The sequence below is a fragment of the Coffea arabica genome, chromosome 2c, assembly GCF_036785885.1.
Source record: "Coffea arabica cultivar ET-39 chromosome 2c, Coffea Arabica ET-39 HiFi, whole genome shotgun sequence".
NCBI lineage: Eukaryota > Viridiplantae > Streptophyta > Magnoliopsida > Gentianales > Rubiaceae > Coffea > Coffea arabica.
In genome coordinates this window covers 18,744,516-18,765,319 of record NC_092312.1, presented here as the reverse complement: position 1 = coordinate 18,765,319, position 20,804 = coordinate 18,744,516, and the positions used below count along the sequence as shown (strand labels likewise).

At 36.7% G+C, this 20,804-nt stretch overlaps 2 protein-coding genes and 1 long non-coding RNA gene across 4 annotated transcripts; 1 reads left to right on the top strand and 2 right to left on the bottom strand.

The window, feature by feature from the left end:
• Positions 1-186: 186 nt before the first annotated feature.
• LOC140035159 (uncharacterized) lies at positions 187-2,233 on the bottom strand. Its single transcript, XR_011839114.1, has 2 exons — positions 1,255-2,233; positions 187-851 (listed from the first exon to the last, which is right to left on the bottom strand). It is a non-coding gene; the product is annotated as an uncharacterized lncRNA (long non-coding RNA).
• A 124-nt stretch (positions 2,234-2,357) lies between these two features.
• On the top strand, positions 2,358-8,444 carry LOC113726542 (proline iminopeptidase-like). Its single transcript, XM_027250319.2, has 11 exons — positions 2,358-2,650; positions 3,310-3,515; positions 4,491-4,589; positions 4,663-4,773; positions 4,845-4,907; positions 5,030-5,123; positions 5,690-5,787; positions 6,375-6,476; positions 6,575-6,688; positions 7,584-7,658; positions 8,127-8,444. Exons 1-11 carry the CDS (start codon positions 2,464-2,466, stop codon positions 8,229-8,231), a joined length of 1,254 nt encoding a protein of 417 aa, XP_027106120.1. The 5' UTR covers positions 2,358-2,463; the 3' UTR covers positions 8,232-8,444.
• A 378-nt stretch (positions 8,445-8,822) lies between these two features.
• Positions 8,823-12,506, bottom strand: LOC113726540 (uncharacterized). 2 transcript variants are annotated; one of them, XM_027250316.2, is made up of 9 exons: positions 12,194-12,506; positions 11,512-11,576; positions 11,368-11,429; positions 10,251-11,264; positions 10,077-10,143; positions 9,888-9,995; positions 9,677-9,802; positions 9,342-9,523; positions 8,823-9,258 (listed from the first exon to the last, which is right to left on the bottom strand). In XM_027250316.2, exons 1-9 carry the CDS (start codon positions 12,375-12,377, stop codon positions 9,000-9,002), a joined length of 2,067 nt encoding a protein of 688 aa, XP_027106117.1. In that variant the 5' UTR covers positions 12,378-12,506; the 3' UTR covers positions 8,823-8,999. The 2 variants fall into 2 exon arrangements, with proteins under 2 accessions (XP_027106117.1, XP_027106118.1); XM_027250317.2 differs by having other exon boundaries at positions 10,251-11,261.
• Between the last annotated feature and the right edge of the window lie 8,298 nt (positions 12,507-20,804).

The window sequence follows — 20,804 nt, the reverse complement described above, 5'->3', positions numbered from 1 at the left end:
ATATTCATTGACAGTTAGCTTCATTATCTGTAACCAAGGTGCAACCTGTTTAATGTGAAGGAGATATATCCATTGATATGCGTTCTTTCCCATTTCTTTTCCAGTAAAAAATGTTGAATTATATTGGACTATGGTCTGAGTGGTACAAACATCAAATCAAGAAATTGTGACAAAGGGCAGAAAACAGGCATCCAAACAAATTTTGCTGTGACTGTGGAGAAGATGCATCTTGAAATAGGGTCTGTAGAGTTCCTATCTCTCTCCCTATTACAAATAAATTAAGGAACCCAAGAAGTTCCTTAAAAATTAAGGGTTGAATGCGCGTAGATTGGAACTAGGTGGTGAGACCCCGCGTTTGACGCGGGGTGCCCCTATTATACAGTAATAGGAGCGATTTTAGTAGAGGTAGGTGATATTTGTAAACATGTCAAGGTAATTTACATAAAGTAGTATATTCTGGTGATTAGAAACACATATATAGAGCTGAAAATGTCAAAAGTGCTAACTCATCACCAGAATAACAAAAGCAATCCGTTGTCTGAAGCAAAAGTAATTCATGCTTAGTTGCTGTTTTTGGGTTGATGATTCTTGGAGCTTTGTCATTTTTTCTTTTGACTGCAGAGTTTAATCGAGCTTTGCATGTTTTGTTGTTTTTGCCAGTTCTTCTTCAAGATTTCTCTTCACTGAAGATGAGGGACCTTTGTCACTGCTTTGATCGACTGGCACAACAGATAAAGCTGATGTTGGAGTGGAAGTCGACGAAGCTTGTTCGATTGAAGATGGGATGTCTGTGGTGGTGGTTTTGAGGAAAGATGGTGGAGTTGTAGGGAATTCTGATGGCAAAAAGCGTTCTTGCCATAAAGAAAGAGAAATACAGGAAATCATAAATAACACAGGGAATTATAAGGGTTCAAGAAAAAAGAGAAACAGAAATTAGGAGCAAACGTACTTGCAGAAGGGAAAACTGCAAAATATTAATTCTTAAGCTAAAGTACCTTATGGCAAAATAACTAAGAGCAGAAGTAAAAGGTGGAAGGATATAAAAATACCATAGCAGAGAAATGGAAAAAATGTTCAGCTATTCAAAAATCACAAAGAAAAAGAAGGGCGACAACTCTGAAAGGTAGTTAAAAGAGAGAAAGAAAAACGTATGTATACAGAACACAACATGCATGGAAAAATTCATCACAAGCAAGAAGCATGGACACAGAAAAAAGCGAGACAAAGGAGAGATAAATTAAGATCGTAACTCACCAGTAACAAAAAGGAAGACAAAACGCAAGAGGCAAACGAAGCAAAAGCGCAGAAAATTTGTATAGTTTTTGCAAAAGACAGAAAAAATAGAAGATAAAAAGAAAAGCAATGAGAATAATGGAGAAACTTCACATCAACGAGGAGTACAGATGAGATAAGATGGCTCAAATGTCTAATGTAATAAGAATGAAAGATTAGCTGAAGATAGCTGGCAATCCATGCAAAATACACGCGGCATGCATGCAATATATATAACATTAATGACGTTGATGCAAGAAGAGTGGAGTTGCTAAGAAACGGAGTGGAACGCAAACAGAAGAGGCACACAGATAGCTCAAAAAAGAAATTGAAACCGATAAACAATAGACCACAATATGGATAATGGAGAAACCTGACATTAACATCTACTGCAGATGAAACAAGATGGCTCAAATCTCAAACTGAATAACACCGAAAGATAAGCTCAATGCAGCTGATTATCCACGCAAAATACACGCGGCATGCATGCACTATATGCTGGCAATGACATCTACACAAAGAGCTGCTTCAATTCATAGATGCTCAAAACAAGAGCAAAAATGGCGGCAGGCAAATATGTGTAGAAATGGATTTTACTTGAAGATAATATGGTTATCTTGCGGTGAACAGAATGATGAGAAACATACGCTATCTCATGGCCCCCAAAGCATGAAAAAGACCAGGATGTCCAAAATGCATGTGTAAATAACAGGATACCCAGGACAAAGGACAAAATAGTCCAAAAGAAAATCAACAAGGGGAAATGAATCGAAGGAAAATAGGACTCAAAGAAGCTTCCAGCTCGAAAAAGATAACAAAGGGGAAAAATGTGAACCAAATTACAAAATAGCCGGTACAAATCACTGTTCATCGGCCTTCCACGGTTTATGTAGTGTAGGATAGGATATTTGAGGATTGAGGTTAGGAATTGGATTTAGTACATCTGCTCTTCTCCAAAAATAAATGGGGCAAACATTAGTCAAAGTCAATCCTGACCCTCCACGACATAATCCCATGTAGACAAACAATACAAATACTAAAAAAGAAAAACAACGAAAAAGACAATTTCGCTGTACCAACACATTTTTTATAATTCAGCTTTAACAATTTGGCATTGGTGAACAGTACTCATACCAGCACATTAATCATCAAAATCAAGCAGCACTATTAGCGTAATAATCCCATTTCCAAATGAGCCTTGTAGTTTTAGGGGGAGGAAGAATACGAGGGTCTTCTCATCCAAATCAGACGCCCTTTCCCCTCTCTCACTCTCACTCCTCCACTCTCTCTCCAATTCAATTGCTTAAGCCCTTCTTCCCAGCGCTCTCTTTCCATCGACCCGTTTCCTCTTTTCCTCCCAAAAATCTCACGATCTCAGGTACACCTCAATTTTCTCAACAGATTCTTCTTCCTCTTCCCCCCCCCCCCCCTCTCTCCTCCCCCCTTTCTTTCTGCTCTGTTTGACGATAAGAATAATATATTCTTTTCCAGCAGCCTTCCTATGTTTTTTTTTTCTTTCCTTTGTTGTTTTGTGTTCATCAAACAAGAAAGCCCACTTCTTTATAGTTTTCTGCTTCTTCATTAATGCATAAGATCAAGAATCATACCACTAAGTCCGTAATTACATGTTCTAGCTAAAGTAAGGCAAACATGTAGCACATACAGTTGTCCTATGTTCAGTCATCTCTATGTATTTGCTTACATTTGGTTAGAATCGAACGCGTTCTGAAACAAGGAACAATTTGTTTCTCTATTGGTATTATTATGTGTATTAGCGTTACAAGTCTACAGAACACACAAAGATTCTTCTTTTGCCTAGAGAATTGATTGTTAAAATTCTACCTTGTATGAAGGGTGTGAGGAAATAGGAGGACAACTTTCTTTTGCAGGAGATAAATCGTGGGCCCTTCTTTATTCTTGCTAAGCTGACATCATCAGTTCTGATATAATTTTGAAAAAAACAATTATAGTGGAAATTGTCGTCTTCTATTTTTTATATAGCTGAATTTGTTGCGTTATTTGCATTGTTATTGACAGAACGGAATAGTAGTGTGTTGAGGGCACAAAATATTGATTATAAGAGTGAGAAGCAGCGGAGTTTGGAATCTATGGATTCTAAGAAAGACTCTACGGAATTAAATAGAGAGCTCTACCTAGATATAGAGCCATATAGTACTGGTTTCCTGAAGGTTTCAGATCTTCATACTATATACTGGGAGCAGTCAGGGAATCCCAACGGGCATGTAAGTTGTTTTCATTAAGGGATTTCATTTCTTAGTCTCTATTTTTATCCTAATCTACTTCATATGTATTTCATTCTCCGATTTTTAATGGCTGGAATCTATGATAACAACGCTGCAGCCTGCTAATTGCTTTACGAGCCACGTTATATATGCACGGTCCCTTATTTTAGAAACTTATAGAGTAACATAAAGATTAAAGGTTATCCCCTTTTATCTTATCTTGGTCGATATCTGCTGTACATTGTGCTAATAGAAATGTGATATTTGTAATAAGGAATTTTTATCAGTTATAGCTGAAACTTTGTTGACATCCGGCCTGCTTTACCAGTCTTTTTCTTTTCGTTACAAGTTTCTCAGTTGTCTGTTTAATTTGTTGGATCGGAGTTGAAGGTTTCGACTATTAAGGGGTTATTGACATTTGGAAAAACTAGCCTGCTGGAAATAATCCCAACGGCCCCTCTGCCAAGGCAGGACTCTATCATAGTATTAGAAACTCTATCATAGTGTTGACATTTCTCCTTTTTGTTATTACATTAGGTTGGAGAGTGGTGTAGCAATAAGGGAAGGAAACTTTAATGGTAGAGTTTTATTGCACTAGAGCACCAATGAGTGAAAGCAAGCATCTCTAATTAAGGGTCTTGACACGGTATTGAGGTCTGAAAATTGGGTATGGGATTTTCTTTCTAGTCCTTTCAGGAATGTCTCAATGAGATACATAAAGGTTCCTACCAGAATTTCCAAGTTTATATCTGATGTGGACCTATACTGCAATTTAAAACTTGTAATTCTTATACTTTCTAGGGCAGAACATCACAATTCTTGATTTCGGCTCCATTTAATGTGTATATTTCTTGTACTACATCCACTGATACTCTTGGTTTGGCATTATTTGAACTAATGCAGCTTTACACCTCCTGACATTTTGTACGTTGCAGCCAGTTGTTTTTCTCCATCCTGACATTTTGTACGTTGCAGCCAGTTGTTTTTCTCCATGGAGGCCCAGGAGGTGGAACTTCACCAAATAATCGAAAATTTTTTGACCCTGCATTTTATCGGATTATTCTATTTGATCAGGTTAGTAATGTCAACTATGTGTTTCAAAACTTAGCTAAGTACAGCGTGTGTGACAACCATTTTCATGTTATAGCGAGGTGCAGGAAAAAGCACACCCCATGCTTGTTTAGTAGAGAATACCACCTGGGACCTGGTGAATGACATTGAAAAGCTCAGAGAGCACTTACAAATTCCAGAATGGCAGGTTTGTGACTGGTTCTGTTTGAATCATTTTGTGTTCATTGCTTTACATCTCTATCAACCATGATCTTCTAGGTATTTGGGGGTTCATGGGGGAGTACGCTTGCTCTTGCATATTGCCAGTCACACCCTGAAAAGGTGAGATGGAATTTTTTTTAAATCTTGTTTTTCTATGTAGTCTTTTTTGGAGGATGTATAAACACTTCTAGAATCTGTGACAGTACATGTCATATTCTGAAATCTTTTTGGTTTAATTGAAGGTCACTGGCTTGGTCCTGCGGGGGATATTTTTGTTGCGCAAGAAAGAAATTGATTGGTTCTACGAGGGTGGTGCTGCTGCTATATTCCCTGATGGTATGCGTTTTAATTTGTAAATCTGACTAGTGGACTACTAATGATTGTGGAATATGTTTTGGAAAGTTGTGATTGTATAACTAGATCACATTACTTTCTTGGCAACATAAGAAGATATTATGTGGTGTAAAATCATGGAGTATTACCAAATATGGCTTAGCATGCAATGTCCTCCTAGCTTGATAATCATATATGAAAATACATGGAGTGATCAATTAGTCATAATGACTGAGGCATCTTTGTGGAGTCGTAATGTGCCAGGAGTCGCCATGACTAGATTGGAAAGAAGTGGGAGGTATAGTGTGTCCTATTAGGTTGCTCTGATCAAATTTCATCGCAGTAATAGATATGGAAGGCCTTGAATAATTTTTTAGCACAGAATTTGGCAAATATAGCAGGAGTTCTGTACAGAATCTTGCAGAGAAATCAAGTGCAAGGTGAACTTATCTGCGGTTCAGATTTTAACATTCTATTATTTCCCTGTGCCTTGAAATCTTGAATAATGATTGATTTCATTGCGTCAAGACCTTATTAGTGGCTGAGTGTGCGTTTTGCTCTGTACGCAGCTTGGGAATCCTTCAGAGATCTTATCCCGGATAATGAAAGGGGGTGCTTTATCGAGGCCTATCACAAAAGACTAAACTCTGATGATAAGGATATACAAGTAAGATCGACATTCTGGTTTATGAATCATCAGTCTTTTCTGACTTTTTCTTGTGATGCGAATAGCTGCACCAATTCATGGAGGAACCTTTCAATGAAAATCATTATTTTTTTTGGAAGATTATCTGTGAATATGTTACACAGTCATCAACTTTTTTGAATTCATGAAGCAACCTTTCAACCAAATTATCATTATTATTTTTTTTGGAAGATATCTGTCAATTTGTTATGCTGTCATCGAATGGACAATTCAGTCCCTTCTCTTTCATTTTTGCTTTAACTCTTAGACAGCTTGCTGGTTGCTTTCTGAAACTCCATCAGTTAGAAACTCAGGCTAATAACTAGATTTAAACTGTAAGATATTGTGGCCATCAGTGTTACGCGAAATTTTCTTCCTTATGCCTTCGTTTTATGGAACTTTGTTGTCGGTGGTGTGCAGGATAGACAAAGTAACAGTAGAATCTTCCCAGAAGTAGTCCTTTTGAATGAATGATTTTATTTCAGCATGATATGCTGATTCCCTTTTTTTTTTTTTTTTTTAAAAATCCTTGGGTCCTTGTACATTTTCTTAGTTCCTTATCTTTTTAGAATGCAGCGGCCAAGGCATGGACCAAATGGGAAATGATGACTGCACATCTTCACCCAAATGAAGAGAACATAAAGAAAGGGGATGATGATATGTTCTCTTTGGTAAGTACGAGATAGAAAGCATGGTTTGTGAAGATGTGCATTTGGAAAATACTATCTTATGGTTGAGTTCTTTGCTTAGATTTATGATGTTCATCCAGGCATTTGCAAGGATTGAGAATCACTACTTCGTGAATAAGGGCTTCTTTCCTACGGACTCATTCCTGCTAGATAATGTTGAAAAGATAAAGCATATTAACACAGTTATTGTTCAGGTATACCATCCTTTTGTTGCATCCAGTGTCATACTTTTCATGTCTTGCACATCAAATGATGTAAATAAATAGATGACTTGTTCTTACCCAGCAAAAGAAATATGAATTCAAACAAAATGCTGTAGAGAGGTTGCAATGGTCTGGTTAATTAATCTTGTGGACTCTGGAGAACTAAGAAATCTTGCTTCAACAGTTTGGTCCATTTGACAGCCTAGATACGTCCATCTAATTTTTGGCATGATCCCCGTGGATGGGACTTGGAATGTCTATCTTCTCCTTCGAGCGATGGAAGTTTGAAATATTATTTACAGAGAGATGGAAAAGGTTCATATTCTAGTCTTGCACCAAGTATAGATGGCACTTCCAAGATTAAACTATTGGTGGGGAAACAATACAAGAAGTTTTGTTAGTATAAGTTTGGTATCACCTCACAGTATCCATGAATAAAATAGTTACTTTTGTACAATCAAGATGTACAGCTTCTTTCAAGTCAGTCTTCTCATTAATTGGATAACCAGGAGTAAACTGTATAGGTGCAAAGTTGATTCAGCTTTGTCATTTGTTAAAGTATTATGTTATGACGAAGTATCTGTTCATCTCCTTACAAGACAATTTAGTCTTTGCCTATGGTAAATGGAAACTGAATCTTAGTTAGGACTGGTAAAATGCTTCAGATGTACATTCCATTTGTTATGATAACCATTTCATACATAATGGAATTTTAACCATTGTCCTAGAAGGTTTTGTTACCAGATGCTATGTTAGGAGAATCTTTGTTTATGTAACTGGAAGGATGGTTGTTATTGCTTGAAGTTTTTGCCGTCAAGGGATATGTTCTGAGTGCATTCTATTATCTGAATGAGAGAGGGACTACAGTTTATTCTCTTTCTTGCAGGGAAGATACGATGTTTGTTGTCCCATGATGTCAGCATGGGATCTTCATAGAGCTTGGCCGGAGGCAGAATTAATTGTAAGAGACTCCTTGCTTCATTTTCTTGATGATGAATAGAGCTCTCTTGTCAAAGAATTTTTCTGATGTGTTGGACACTCAAAATGTGAATCCTAGTAAAATACTTTCTTTTTAGTCCATCTGTATCTCTGATGAGTGCACAGATTGGCAGAAAAGAATTGTCTTCTAATATGAAGTGAAAGAGTAAGCATGTATTGGTAAGTTTAAAAACTGGAGTCTTGAGTTTTAAGAAATGACTAGGGGTGAATCATCATATTGTTGAAGTTGGTTAAGATAAGCACCAATTAAGAAGAGAGGCATGGTAAATACCGGTACAAAGGTAAATTATGGTAAAACAGTAATCTTTTAATGTGAATGGATAGGAAAAATTTGTGCCTTCTTGATAGTTACTTGTTAATAATTTTAGTCCATCCTACAAAGGGCTACTTCTAAATCACTTTTATTCCTTGTGATTGGACTCCATCATAGGTTGTTCCAGACGCAGGACATTCTGCTAATGAACCAGGGATTGCAGCAGAACTTGTCGCAGCAAACGAGAAATTGAAAAGCATCATCAAGGGAAATGCATGCTGAATGGCTGGCTGCACTGCTGGTCGTTGAATCGTGGAAATGTGTTGAGATGCGGCCCTCTTTTTAACCAATGTGGTTTCCAACCATTCAAACTTCGTACCCTGATCTTTTTTACGTATGTTAATCTTGGTAATGCAGCATGCATTCTACCCACTTGGGTTACTAAACGAAATAATTATTACAGGAATAAGAAGCCCATTTGGATTTGTTTGGATAGCCAATTATCTCAAATAATATTTCGTTTGTATCATAAATATATTTTTCAACTCATTTTTTTTTATATTTTCAATTACCTTTTTATCTCACATACATCGCATCACAAAAAATCTCACAAATAATCTCTTTTTGTTTTCCCTTTCATTTTGGATTCTGCAGTTGTATTAGGTTTTGTTTTATCTTAGCCCTAACTTTAGTGCTTGTTGCAAGGGTTCCATTAGTGGCAGTCAACAATTCCATCATTTTTAACAGCATTAGCTGGCCAAATTGACATTTAAATGGCTTTGAATGAAAAATCCCACCCCTCACCTGTTATTAAATAATGAGTTCACTTACATAAATCACGCGATAGATATACTGTGTCTTTTAACAAACAAATATCAGGAAACTTTCCTTCAACTTCCATATGTTTCTACAAAGAAAAACCACAGTACCCTAAATAATACATAATGATAAACAAAATCAGCATGTATAAGATGCAGCAACGCAAAGAATTCAATAAATAATTGAACACGAAGATATGGTACACTCAGCTGGTACAACGATGACAAGTATTTATGAAACTTTTTCAGCATGACTCGTTGGCATATGGGATCTATGGAAGTTTGGCTCCCTGGGGATGGTAACAGGCCTTCTTCCGCGTGATAGTGACCTTGGACAAGCTGGAGCTCTAGGTCTGACCACAGTAGGTATAGTAGTACCCTTCTTACATGGCTTTTCCACTTCCTCAGGTTTTGATTTTCCTGAAGAAGTTTCCATTATAACACCGAGTAGTTTGTCTGGAGTCCTTGCCTCTGTGGTAACTGAGAAGTGCCTGTAGAGGTGATCAAACAAGTTAGTCCACAAGACCATTTTGCTTGTAAACCCTATTTAAACCAAGTTATTTTAGTTTCTCACCTCTGTGGTTGCAGAACACGTCTTGAAGAAGATTTCGTCTTCTTCAAGTCGTAGTCTGACGCTTGACTTGTGCTACTTTCAGGCTTCAGTTCTTGTTGCTCTGAGCGTTTAACTCTACTAGGACCAGTAGGTGTTTTCGTTCTTACTTGCCGATGTGTACGTTTTAGTGAAGCTATTTCGTTCTGCACGAGTAGGATAAGGTGTTAATAGACTTTCAACAGTTCTGCACGTATGAACTCTTAAACAGACAAAGCAAAGCCCCTGAACTCAGCATACAACTTTTCACAAAGAAGAAAGAATGGGAGAAAAAAACAAGAAGAAGAAGAAGAACTCACTTGAATATCAACATGTTGTCCCTGCAAGTCTCCGCCTTGAAATCTTGAAACTACGGCAGCTTCATTTTGAGGAGTTATGGCTTGATTTTTCCTCTCCAAGTTGGCTTCTCTAAGAATTCCTCTTTCCTGCAAACCAAACTTTTAGTATTAGAGGTTTCCAGGCAGCATCAGTTCCTCCAGAAGCTAGTTTCATATGTTCAAAGCAGCTTACATCAGTTCTTAGCCTGAAAGGTTTAGGATGTGTGGGTTTTAGCTTCAACTTCATTCCTGGAGCACCAACAATGGGCCCTTTCACGTCCTTATCAATTGCTTCAATGACCTAAAAAATTGTGCAGGAAACTGAGACAGATTGGAATCCTCTGGTAATATGGAAATATTTATACAGAAAAAAGAAACAAACCATTTTTCCATCAGAATTTTGTGTGCCAAGAATTTTTCTTCCTGACTGATCCTTCTTGTCGTAATTTCTGCGATTCAATGTAAATGAGCACCACCATTAAACATGATTTAGGAAGTGAATAAATAGAAGCATGTCTAGAGAATTACTCTATATAAATATAAACAGTTTCCAGACCTCTTATCATCTAAGGCTGAAGCATTTTCCTTGTCATCGCCGAGTGATATTTCAATTTGACGTCTTGAGCAAAGTGAATTGTCTTGCTGTGACAAAACATTATTCAAATTCTCTCCGTTCCTTGAGCTCACTTCTGTACTACTGTCGTTTTCTCGCACATTTTCCTGAATCGCATCATTTTCTTTACATGAAGCTTGTAATTTTGGAAGATATTTCCCTCCCTCATTTGCTAGTGCCAAATTTGGTGAATGGTTCAGTTCATGGCTCAAGGCAGCACATGACTCCAACTCTGTTGATAGTGGCTCATGTGAGATTGGACAGGCTGCTTCTTTTACAGGACGCTTTCTGTTGTCAACTCTTGATTTTGCCTTAGTTACCCTAGCAGAAGAAATCTTTGTGTTGAACTCTTTGCTCAATTTGTCCTTGCTCTTGCTGTTTAGAGATCTCAAAGATTTAGGATCATGGTTGATTTGAGTAGTATTTAACTTATGTGAGATCTTTGCTCTGCACTTTTCCTTGTTGGAACCTTTCTGTCTTGTTGAAGAATGTTGTGGCAGTGACTTCTGAGAATTATGTCCGAGCTGCTTTGGTTGTTTGCTAGAACAACCAAGTACAGGCTTTCTCTGACTAGATACCTCAAGCTTCTTCATTCCTTCACACAATTTTGTTAAAGGAGTGCGCAATTCCACAGATTTCTTCATACTAATGGCTGTCTTTGGGGAGTGAAAGATCAGAGCCTTTGCAACGACCCGGCATTTTGGCACGGCAACACTAGGTGGCTTTGGGTTCTGAACACTTCGAAAGGCATTTTGATTTTGCATGCAGTTTTTGTTCCTAGGAGTTGTAAGATACTTTGCAGCAACTTGTTTTCCCTTGGTCTTTGGGGTACAATTAACTTTGGCCTTCTCTTTGTCAGCGCCAATCTTTTTAGACATGGATGATATGATAGCTAATCTTGACATTCTAGACTTGGAAGATTTTGGGGGAGCTGAAAGCGGACATTTCATGTTTCTACTGAAAGTAAAGATCAATTCACCTCAGTTAAAAAAGCCAATCACATGGATGGAAACGTTATGTTACAATAGGCATGAAAGTACTAAAAAGTTTTTGCACTAACCTTGAACAATTTCTGTTCAGCGCCTTGTGAAGTCTTACATTGGGACTTCTTGCTGCCATTACCTGTGTGAACCAGAAGTGCAAGTTGTTCAATCCATGTCTAAGCTGTGCCAATTGAGCTAAGAAACCACGAAATAGCACTAACCCGAAGGACAAAATTCTTGTAAATTGCTTCAGAATCCATTTCTTCCTCGTGCTTCTGGTCACATCCTGTGACAGAAACAAGGTAAACAGCAAAAAAAAACACACACACACACACACAAAAAGCTTAATCGTCCTACTACATTCATCAAGTCTGGAGATTTCTAAGTTATGATTCTTCTTTGCAAAGCAACAACATCCCCTCCCCAACCCCAAAAAAAAGGAAAAAAAAAATTCCCCCAACAGCTTTCCTGACGGAGGACAAGATTTTGGTAATGTAAGAGTGATGAATGTCCACATGTTATCTATACATGCATAAATGCCTACATAAAAGCAGATTCCAAACAGCTACACTGAAACTTGTACAACCTATTAAAGAAGAAGACAAGCTGAAATGTAATGTTGAATAGATCAAAGCTGAACAATACTGCTTCTCAAAAAATAGATAGACTATGCAGTTACAGGAATATTTGAAGGGATAAACTCAATCTGTAAGTATCCGTAGCCAACTCTACCAATCCACAGACTTCCCAAAAGGAATCTTGACGAAATAAATCTGTATAATTAAATGACAGGAGCTCAGCTTCAAAACCAAATATAGCAAAATAACTCTATAACTGCTATACTAAAAATAACTTCAAATACCAATAAAATTTAGTAAATGAAGACCAAATTCAAAGACTTACCCACACGCAAGCAGAACCAATACCGATCATCAGGACGGTAAGGATCTGGGACAGTAAAATCAACGAACTTAGGAGCTTCAATATCTTCATAAAACTTTTCATTTTCCCCTTCATCTCTGTCTTCCATTTCTGTATCATTACATCTGATGGAGTCTGCTGATAATTTAGCTTCCTCCTCAGCCATTTCTCTCAACTGGGGGCAAAAGACAAAAGGGGGTGGCCGGGGAGGAGCGTCAGGTCAGGTGGGAGAAGGGGTGGTTGAGATTGGAAGAGAAAGCTCAAATTTGCACTGTGAGGTGGTGGGCCCGGTGGATAAACCGTACAAGAGGAAGGCAGAAGCTTGTTTGTGCCGACGAATTTTAAAAACACAACTGACCGGTCCGAAGTAGCCGTTACAAGCTCTGGTAATTTTGTTATTCTTTCCAAATCAAAGGGTAAGATAGTCAACAAGGATATTCACATTTCTTTTGCTTTCCTTTTTCTCTTTCTTTCCAAGGCTGGTCTTGGGCTACAAGCATACGTGCAACTTTGGAATACAATTCCAATTTTACTAATCAGAGCTAAGGATGTATGAGCCCAAAGCACACAAATACAAAAGCCCACTTAAAAGAAGGCCTTCATATTCTCGAATTCCCCAAAGGTATAAGCACAGACTTTCCCTGATTTTCTTGCGCGGTGATCCGCATAACTGTAGCAGAAAAGGGAGGGTTGAACCGATTGATTGACAAGCTTTTTTGTGCCTGAAGGTTGCTGCCTGGATGAGGGATCATCCATTCACCGACTTTAAGCAGCATTTAAAATAACGGGTGCCATAGGCTATCATTAAGATATATTTTACGCGTTATATTTTTAAAAATATAAAATTAATTGGAGAAAGTAAATAAATATAAGGGAAGGTGGATAAAATTAAATTTAAAAAAAAATATAAATACGGGGGAGGATAATAGTTATTAGTGTATGTATATATATATATAGAGTAAATCTTATATATACTGACAATATATACACTTTCATCGTTTTGTTCATGACATGTGTGCAAAAATTGAATTTCAAATTCAAATTTTATATAGTTGTCACTGTCAGTATACGAAAGATTAATCCATATATATAATAGATTAGATGAATTTTAATTGTGTTAACGAGTTACTTAAGAGCACCTGACAGAAATATCGTCATTGTCATATGAAATTAGCAGAAGTGTTGTACACGGCTTGGTTTTGCTGCAACTCAATTTTACCTGCCAAGTCATACAACCAAAATGGTTACCACAATTTAGTGGTTTTAAGGAAGAAAGAAGAAGTGGTTAGATCCCTCAAACATGTCATGTTTTAAAATGCTTCACTTGTGCTTCACAGCATTTTTAATGAGCAAAAGTCTTAAAATGACTCAAGTAAACACTAGAACAATACACAGAAATAATGTAATACAGGTTTGTTTGGATAGTGTATTATTTGAAATATTATTTGGAATAATTACTGTAGCACTTTTTGTGATGTGATGTATGTGAGATAAAAAGATAATTGGAAATATAAAAAGATAGGTTGGGAGATGTGTTTATGATGCAAGCGAAATATTTTTTGAGATAGCGTAGGTATCCAAACACTCCCAAATTATAATTATTGCCGGGACTCGGATACAACTCATGATTGTAAACTCTCGTACGCTACGACAACAGCACAATTTCTGTCACTCGTTAAAATTTGTGCCCACAAATTCAATCTCAATGATCAAATTTTAAAACACTACATCTATCACCATGAACTGTTCCTTGCAATTACCATTATCACTATTGATTGCATAGGATCTTCGTCCCAGGAATAAATACTAGTACAACAACAAAAGAACTAAAGATTTTTTCCCCCATAGTGTTTGGTCTATGAGCGGTTTGCGTGCCCCCGATCCCTCCATGATCTTTGCACTTCCTTACCGTCAAAACTTGAAAACCAAAAAAAGCGAGCAAATAAAGAGACTGGTACTGTCTTTGCGGGAAATAAATCAGAAATTTTGAGTTGGTCCGTTCCTCATTAATAATTACAGATTCAGTACAACCATGATTGATGGCCGCCATTGACATTTACACGTCCGGTACAATCAATGGCCGCCAGGTCTCTGCTTCCGTCCCCGAGTGTGTTTCCGCTGGCCGCTATGGCTGCTTTAATATGTTACGCTGGATTTGTACGTCTTCCATTCATTTCATGAAACAAAATATAATTCAAGCATTTTTTTCATGGCAATTTAGTTTTAAATCCAAGTACTTTCGCGCACCTTCTGCCATTATTGGCACTAAATACGCGACGAAAAGTGTTAAATTTTTTATAAAATTATAGTTAATTCGCAAAAGTATCTGAAGTCTAAACCCAATGAGTACGATAAACACATGCATATACTTTCACACATTGAATTAAGGGATAATCTCAGAAACCTCCCTTGAGGTTTCTTACTAGCTATTTCACTTAGTTCTCTTGATGTTTTGAAAATTACACTTACCTCTCTTGATTTAACCCTTTGGTAACCAAACTTTAAAATAGAGTAAAAAATTTAATGAATACCCTAAATTCCCCTTATCTTAGAAAGTTTAATTTGTTCTTCTAAACAAAAAATGTGTCAAGTCTTTCATGCTAATATTTATTATTTAATAATCAACTATAACAATAAATCTTTTGCTACGATAGGCTATTTTTCATAGTTTTTAATTGGAAATATAAATTCTTTTTAAGACAGAGAAGAAAGTGCTATTTTGTTTCTTTTAAAGCTTATGGACTATTTTTTTAATAAAAATTTATGGACTAGTTTAGTGGTAGAACTATCATAATTTGGTAGCGATTTTGGGCCATTTATTTTTAATCATTGTTGACTTATTCTTGATTTTGATACCCCAAAAAAAGAGCCACAAAAAAAATTGGAGGATATTAAAAGTTATCAAAAAAAATTACTAGTTTAACGTTTAATTTAGATAGATATTAGGGGCAACATTGATAGTTCTTCTATCCTTCCAATGAAATGTAAGAGAAATGAATAAGAAGGAAAATGGTAACAAAAAAATAAAATCCATCCCTTGGATAAACATGGCAATAAGAGAGTTTTATTAAAAATATTAATATTAGTATTATCATTTTGAATAGATCGACAAGGGATGTAAGTATAATTTTTAAAACCTTAGTGAAGTCAAGTGAAATATTAGAAATCTTAGGGGAGGTTTCTGAAATTATCCCTTGAATTAATATAATTTATATATACCAACGATAAACATCCATTGGAAGAAAAAAAAAACTTTCAAAATAAATACAAAATTCATTTCACATCTTTGTCATAGACTCCAGAGAAAAGTATCCTCAGCCTCATGCCTTAAGTGGCACGCACAGCTGGAGCCCGCGTTGGCACATCATGAAGATGAAACAATCAGGCAAATTACCTCTTGAAATGAAAGTTTGAGATTGACTTGCCAAGGTTTCCTTTTGTGCGTGGACTTTTTATTTTGCTTATTTTCATGTTTTCCCATCAATTCGATTTGCTCCTAAAATTTATCTTATAAATAAATGAGTTTGTCCATGGTTGGAACGCTATAGAGGATGTTCCAGTCGGATTCGCATAGCACCCGTTGAGTTCAAATATAATACGGATTTAATCAGATGACATGTACAACTACAATCAATCACTCGACATAACATCTAGATTTATTGATGAATTGCATCATGAGTATTGCCCGAATAGCATCATAAGTTGATTCTCGTCATCTTTTCCATCCAATTATCATGGACTGCAGATGCCTGCTTTCTTTCGCGGCTCCAGGATGCTAAACTCAGGCAGGCACGTATACCGTGAGACCAACAGATGTGCAGACATCTTAGCGAAGTTGGATAGCAAACTGGATCAGAATTTTGTGATTTTTGAATTATGTCCTCTCCAGAACTCCTTTTCGCTTTTGATGAGGACGCCAGAGGCATCTGCCATCCCCGTAGCATTAGGACGATTCTGTAACAGCTAGGGGAACTCTTGATTGCTGTCAATATATTTTGCAGTTAATTATATGAAAAGAAAAAGAGTTAAAAACGCTTTATTGAATTTATTGAAGTTGAAAACGATTGTGCATGCAAGTCAGTCTTTCCTAAATGGAATTTGTGTGAATGAACTAGTTTCTTGCACGGATCGAACATGACTATATATGCTTCAGGTTCATCAAGCTACTTCATTAGATCACTTAGATGTGAAAGGAAGCAGCTGGCGCTGACAAAAGGGAGGCCAGGAAAACACTTGCGGATCCAAGTCCAATTTGGTTAACTGGTTGCAAATCATAACATCCTAATCAAACACCATCAACATTATTATTACTTGTGTAAATGCCCACGTAACTGTTTTTGACAAAATGGTTGGGGGAGTTGATCAAGACCAGTCCAACAAGATCCACCCACCACATTTTACTGTTATCTGAAAGTTGGTTAGCAAAATGAAGCTTTGGTTCCATTAAATGCTCGAGCTAATTCAGCTTCTCTACGCATATATGTTAACTGGTATCATAAATCGATTGGCAGTTTCTTGGGTGCTTGCTGAATTTATTAATGCTCCTTCATTGGTGTTGTTAACTACGATGATACGACTCCTAACTCAACCCACCATCTGGGCTCGACAGCTTTTCTCTGAACTGCTGCAGATACAGCCATTGATCGGTTGATCAAAATCTGGATCGATGTCGATCCAAAACTCAAAACACATCTAATCATGACCACTATTGTCTAGTCTTGACTAGCACAGCATAATTGGTTCGTTAAAGCAAGAAGTTTTCTCAAGTTAAAAGTTTGCGATGAATTGGACTTGCCGGTACTAGGTCTGAAATCACTGTGGCAACCACCAAAAAGGGTTGAAACGGGTGCCCTCTTGACCCAAAAGCGGATACTGGGAAATATACAGACAAACCCGTAGACTTTTTCTGTTTCGTCTACTTCAACAGAAAAGAATGGATTAGCGCAGAAAGACCAATACCAAGAGTGCTGACGGAGACGCAAAACAAGCACCGCATAATAGCAGCTAATTAATGAAGCTCAAAGTGTAAACGAGTTGACAATATTTAGGATTCAGCGTTCAAATTTCAAAGTCTATGTAGTGGATATCCACAAATTATCACCACTTGCAGCTTTGGAGTCAGAAGACTTAGAACCCATTAGGCAAAGTGGAGGGCAACCCTCCATAAATTTAATCCTAATTAATTATGAAAAAGTTGAAAAAAAAAAAAGAGAGAGGAAAAGATGGGAAAGTGTTCAAAACCGGATCAATGTACACAGTAGCTGGTTTTTGATAACCAACTCGTTCAGGTTAGTAGTCACTAGCTACGGCCATTTTTTCTCAAAAAATGTTTACGTTCTTTGCAAATACAATTTTAAAACACATTTTTTTCTTGCATATATCAAATCGTCAGAATATTTTTTTTTTTTAAAAATTATTAAAAATAGCAATATAATTAAAATGGGTGTATTCCCGACTTATAATAGTTAACTCAAAAGCTACACTTCTTTTGGCGTATTCCCATGGCATAGAAGTAGATGTAAATTAGCAAATATCGTATCCATAAAAATAAAAGAAAAAAAACATGTAGTAGCTAGTTTTGACGAAACTAAGGATGTTGGACCAAAGAGCACTAATTGATGGTGAACGAGAAATTCTAGCAAGGCAGTACTCTTTTTGGTAGATTGCCACCGTCTGTCAAGAATTTCTGCCATGCACATAACCGGACGCATGTGAAAACTGAAAATTTTCAATGGGGGAGCGGGTAGGAAGTAGTAAAACTTGTACTCCCACTTCACTTCCCCGGCAACTTGCGTTGTAAAATTTGTGTTCCTGCTTCATATTTCAAAGACGCAAGAAAGAGTACCGACGGCGGTGCCTGACGATTCATGAAATGAGTGCCGCCCGTCCTCTCCTCTACCTACTCAAGTAATTCGGAACGACTCTGGTCAAGACATGTATCAAAGCAATTATTAGTGAAATAGTTGACTATATTAAATAAAATGGGCTATATTTATTAACAGTGCAATATATTAAATATGAATATTTTAAAGAAATTAAAAATTAACTATATTCTTGAATTGAAAAGTGAAATAAAATTACAATCAAAAAGTATATAAATGCAAAGTGAGATAATATTAATTGTTTGCGCGTGAATTCACACGGCAAACGCAGAACAAAGTAAGACAACTTAGTTTAGAATGGACTGAAACAGAATGATACATGGAAGGCATTAAATGAAGGCATTAATACATGGGATTGTCTCATAGGATTTGAGCTAAGCGCCTGCCGATCCCCTAACAAAAATCGACTTTTTTCCTGCAACCATTAATCCTGTGACTACAACATTACTCAAATGCTTATCAAATCAAAGCCTGAAAACGCCCACTAACATGTATGTGTATGGTTGGATATCAAGACACGACGTCGCTCGTTGAGGACATCTCGAGCTAACAAATTTAGCTCGATTGCGATTTGGTGGAGATGTAATTTCCTTTTCAATCCTCCATCATTTTCCATACCAAAGTTCTGCGTCAGTCGCATGTCTATTTTGTACCTAGGCCGCCTCTAAAGGCCTTATCCCCGTAAATATCAATCCTATTACTCTTTATCACCCACGGATTAGTAGTCTATCGTACACTACTGTTAGTTAGTGTATCACTGACAAGTTTAAATGCATGCTGCATTATTTCAATTTAAATATAAATACTAATTTTAAATACAATATATGCATCCAGATCCAATAATATATATACTGTAAGTACATACGTACAGGATTTATCCATAAAAAAGTAACAAAATATTGATGGTTAATTAGAGCCATACTATCAAGGCGTGATCTAAACTACTCTTGAATATACTAATTTAAACTTTGGAGCTTGATGCCAGAAAGACTCGCTATATATAGCTGCCGGTAGATTAAGTCCAGGTTATTACCGTCTAAGATGAATACTAGTGGTGTTCTTAATTACTGGATGTTTGGTGAGTCAGAGCTGTGGCATTTGGCGGTTTGTAATCAATCCATGCAGCCTATCATCATTTTTCTTCCCATGCCTGAAAGTTGAATGATTGTGCCTCCTGTATAGAATTCGGCAGACGCATTAATGAGACGAGCTCATAGTTGTATACTTAGTCTAGTCGATGAACGGGCTAGTAGGCAAATGTCCAACAAGAAAGATAACAGGAGGATTGGTTGACGTAGAGGAAGAAGAAGGGCTGTTCGTTGTGAGGCTCGAGGAGAGAATACTTGGTCAATATAGGCAACTCAGGTTCATGCTACTAAGCTATTGGAGTATCCTTTGCATTGAGAAAAACAAAAATTCCATGTAACAACCGAAAAATTGATATATTTATATTTTTTTTAATTTCCGGGTAGAAAACAACTCTCCCACCCCCTATTGGACGGAAATATCCGCGGTTGAGTTTCTTGTCAAATGGAGCTTTCTTTGTTTCCCTGAAATTGTTTTTTTTTTTTAGGATTTTTATGCATGTTGGTTGAGTCCAACTGGATTGATTTATTTTTAAAAATTATTTACTGTAACACTTTTTGTAATATAATATATATATATATATAATAATTGTATTTCAAGAATCTCGACAAAACGTTTTACCAAATAAAATCAACTGCAACTTCTTATTAAATGTGAATTTTCTAATAAAACTTAGGGTCCATGAAGTCCAACTCCGTTTAAAAGGTGAAAAACAAGGAGGGAAAAAAAATTGGCGAACCATAAAAGAAATTTGACACATCAGAATAAGTCACTGCTTAGTGCTTGCTACTGCAAAGAAAGAACTTGGCTCACCAAACAAATGCATAAAGGAATTTACGCGGTAAAAAAAAAACTAGAAACAAAACAACCAAAAAGAATCAACGAATTAAATTAATTGAGAGATAATTCGACAATCATTCTGGCACAAACAGACCGCAAGCTATCATATGAGAAGGCAGCAATGCTGTCAAGCCGTGGAGAACGTTGTTGTGCTAGAAGGAATATTTGGGCATATGCAAATGGCAAGCAAATCAAATCAAGAATTGACCAAATATACAACAGACGAAACCAAGTATGATTAAAATAAAAAAAGTCAAACAGGAAAGTAACAAGCCAATTTCGCACTAAAGAAGGAAATCTAGCAGGAAGTGTCACACCACATTGTCATTTTTTTCCAACAAAAAAAAATTTATATTTTTCATGAATTCATTTCCTAATTATATTTTTTTACTGTACATACATCAAATGTTACTATACATTTTTCTATAAAAATTTTTAAAAAAATAACAATTCAAACGGACTCTAACTTTTTACCTGAAATTTATAATTATCCTAGCCATCATTGCAGATCCCAACTGTTTGTTGTTGACTTGACTCTTTTTTCTCACGCCGTTACACACGGAGTTACGCGCACTGGCGAGTACTTGTCGAGGTTCAAATTGGCGTTTTAGTTGAACCTTTTCATTTGATTATGGACGCATCTCTGTTGTTGCGGGATACGTACAAATGCTCATAAATTTGACTAATTAACTTCACCGGCAAGAAATAATTCTGAAGCCTTGGAGCGAGCAAATAACTGGTTAGTCACTGACAAATTGTCATCCTGCTGGCATGATGGGAGTATC

Coding starts and splice junctions, on each gene's coding strand:
- LOC113726542 (XM_027250319.2), top strand. CDS start 2,464: ATGAGCCTTGTAGTTTTAGGGGGAGGAAGAATACGAGGGTCTTCTCAT. Junction 4,774..4,844: donor TACAAATTCCAGAATGGCAG/GTTTGTGACTGG, acceptor ATGATCTTCTAG/GTATTTGGGGGTTCATGGGG. Junction 7,659..8,126: donor GGCCGGAGGCAGAATTAATT/GTAAGAGACTCC, acceptor ACTCCATCATAG/GTTGTTCCAGACGCAGGACA.
- LOC113726540 (XM_027250316.2), bottom strand. CDS start 12,377: ATGGCTGAGGAGGAAGCTAAATTATCAGCAGACTCCATCAGATGTAAT. Junction 9,996..10,076: donor AAAATTCTGATGGAAAAATG/GTTTGTTTCTTT, acceptor ACAATTTTTTAG/GTCATTGAAGCAATTGATAA. Junction 9,803..9,887: donor CTTTCAGGCTAAGAACTGAT/GTAAGCTGCTTT, acceptor TTTGGTTTGCAG/GAAAGAGGAATTCTTAGAGA.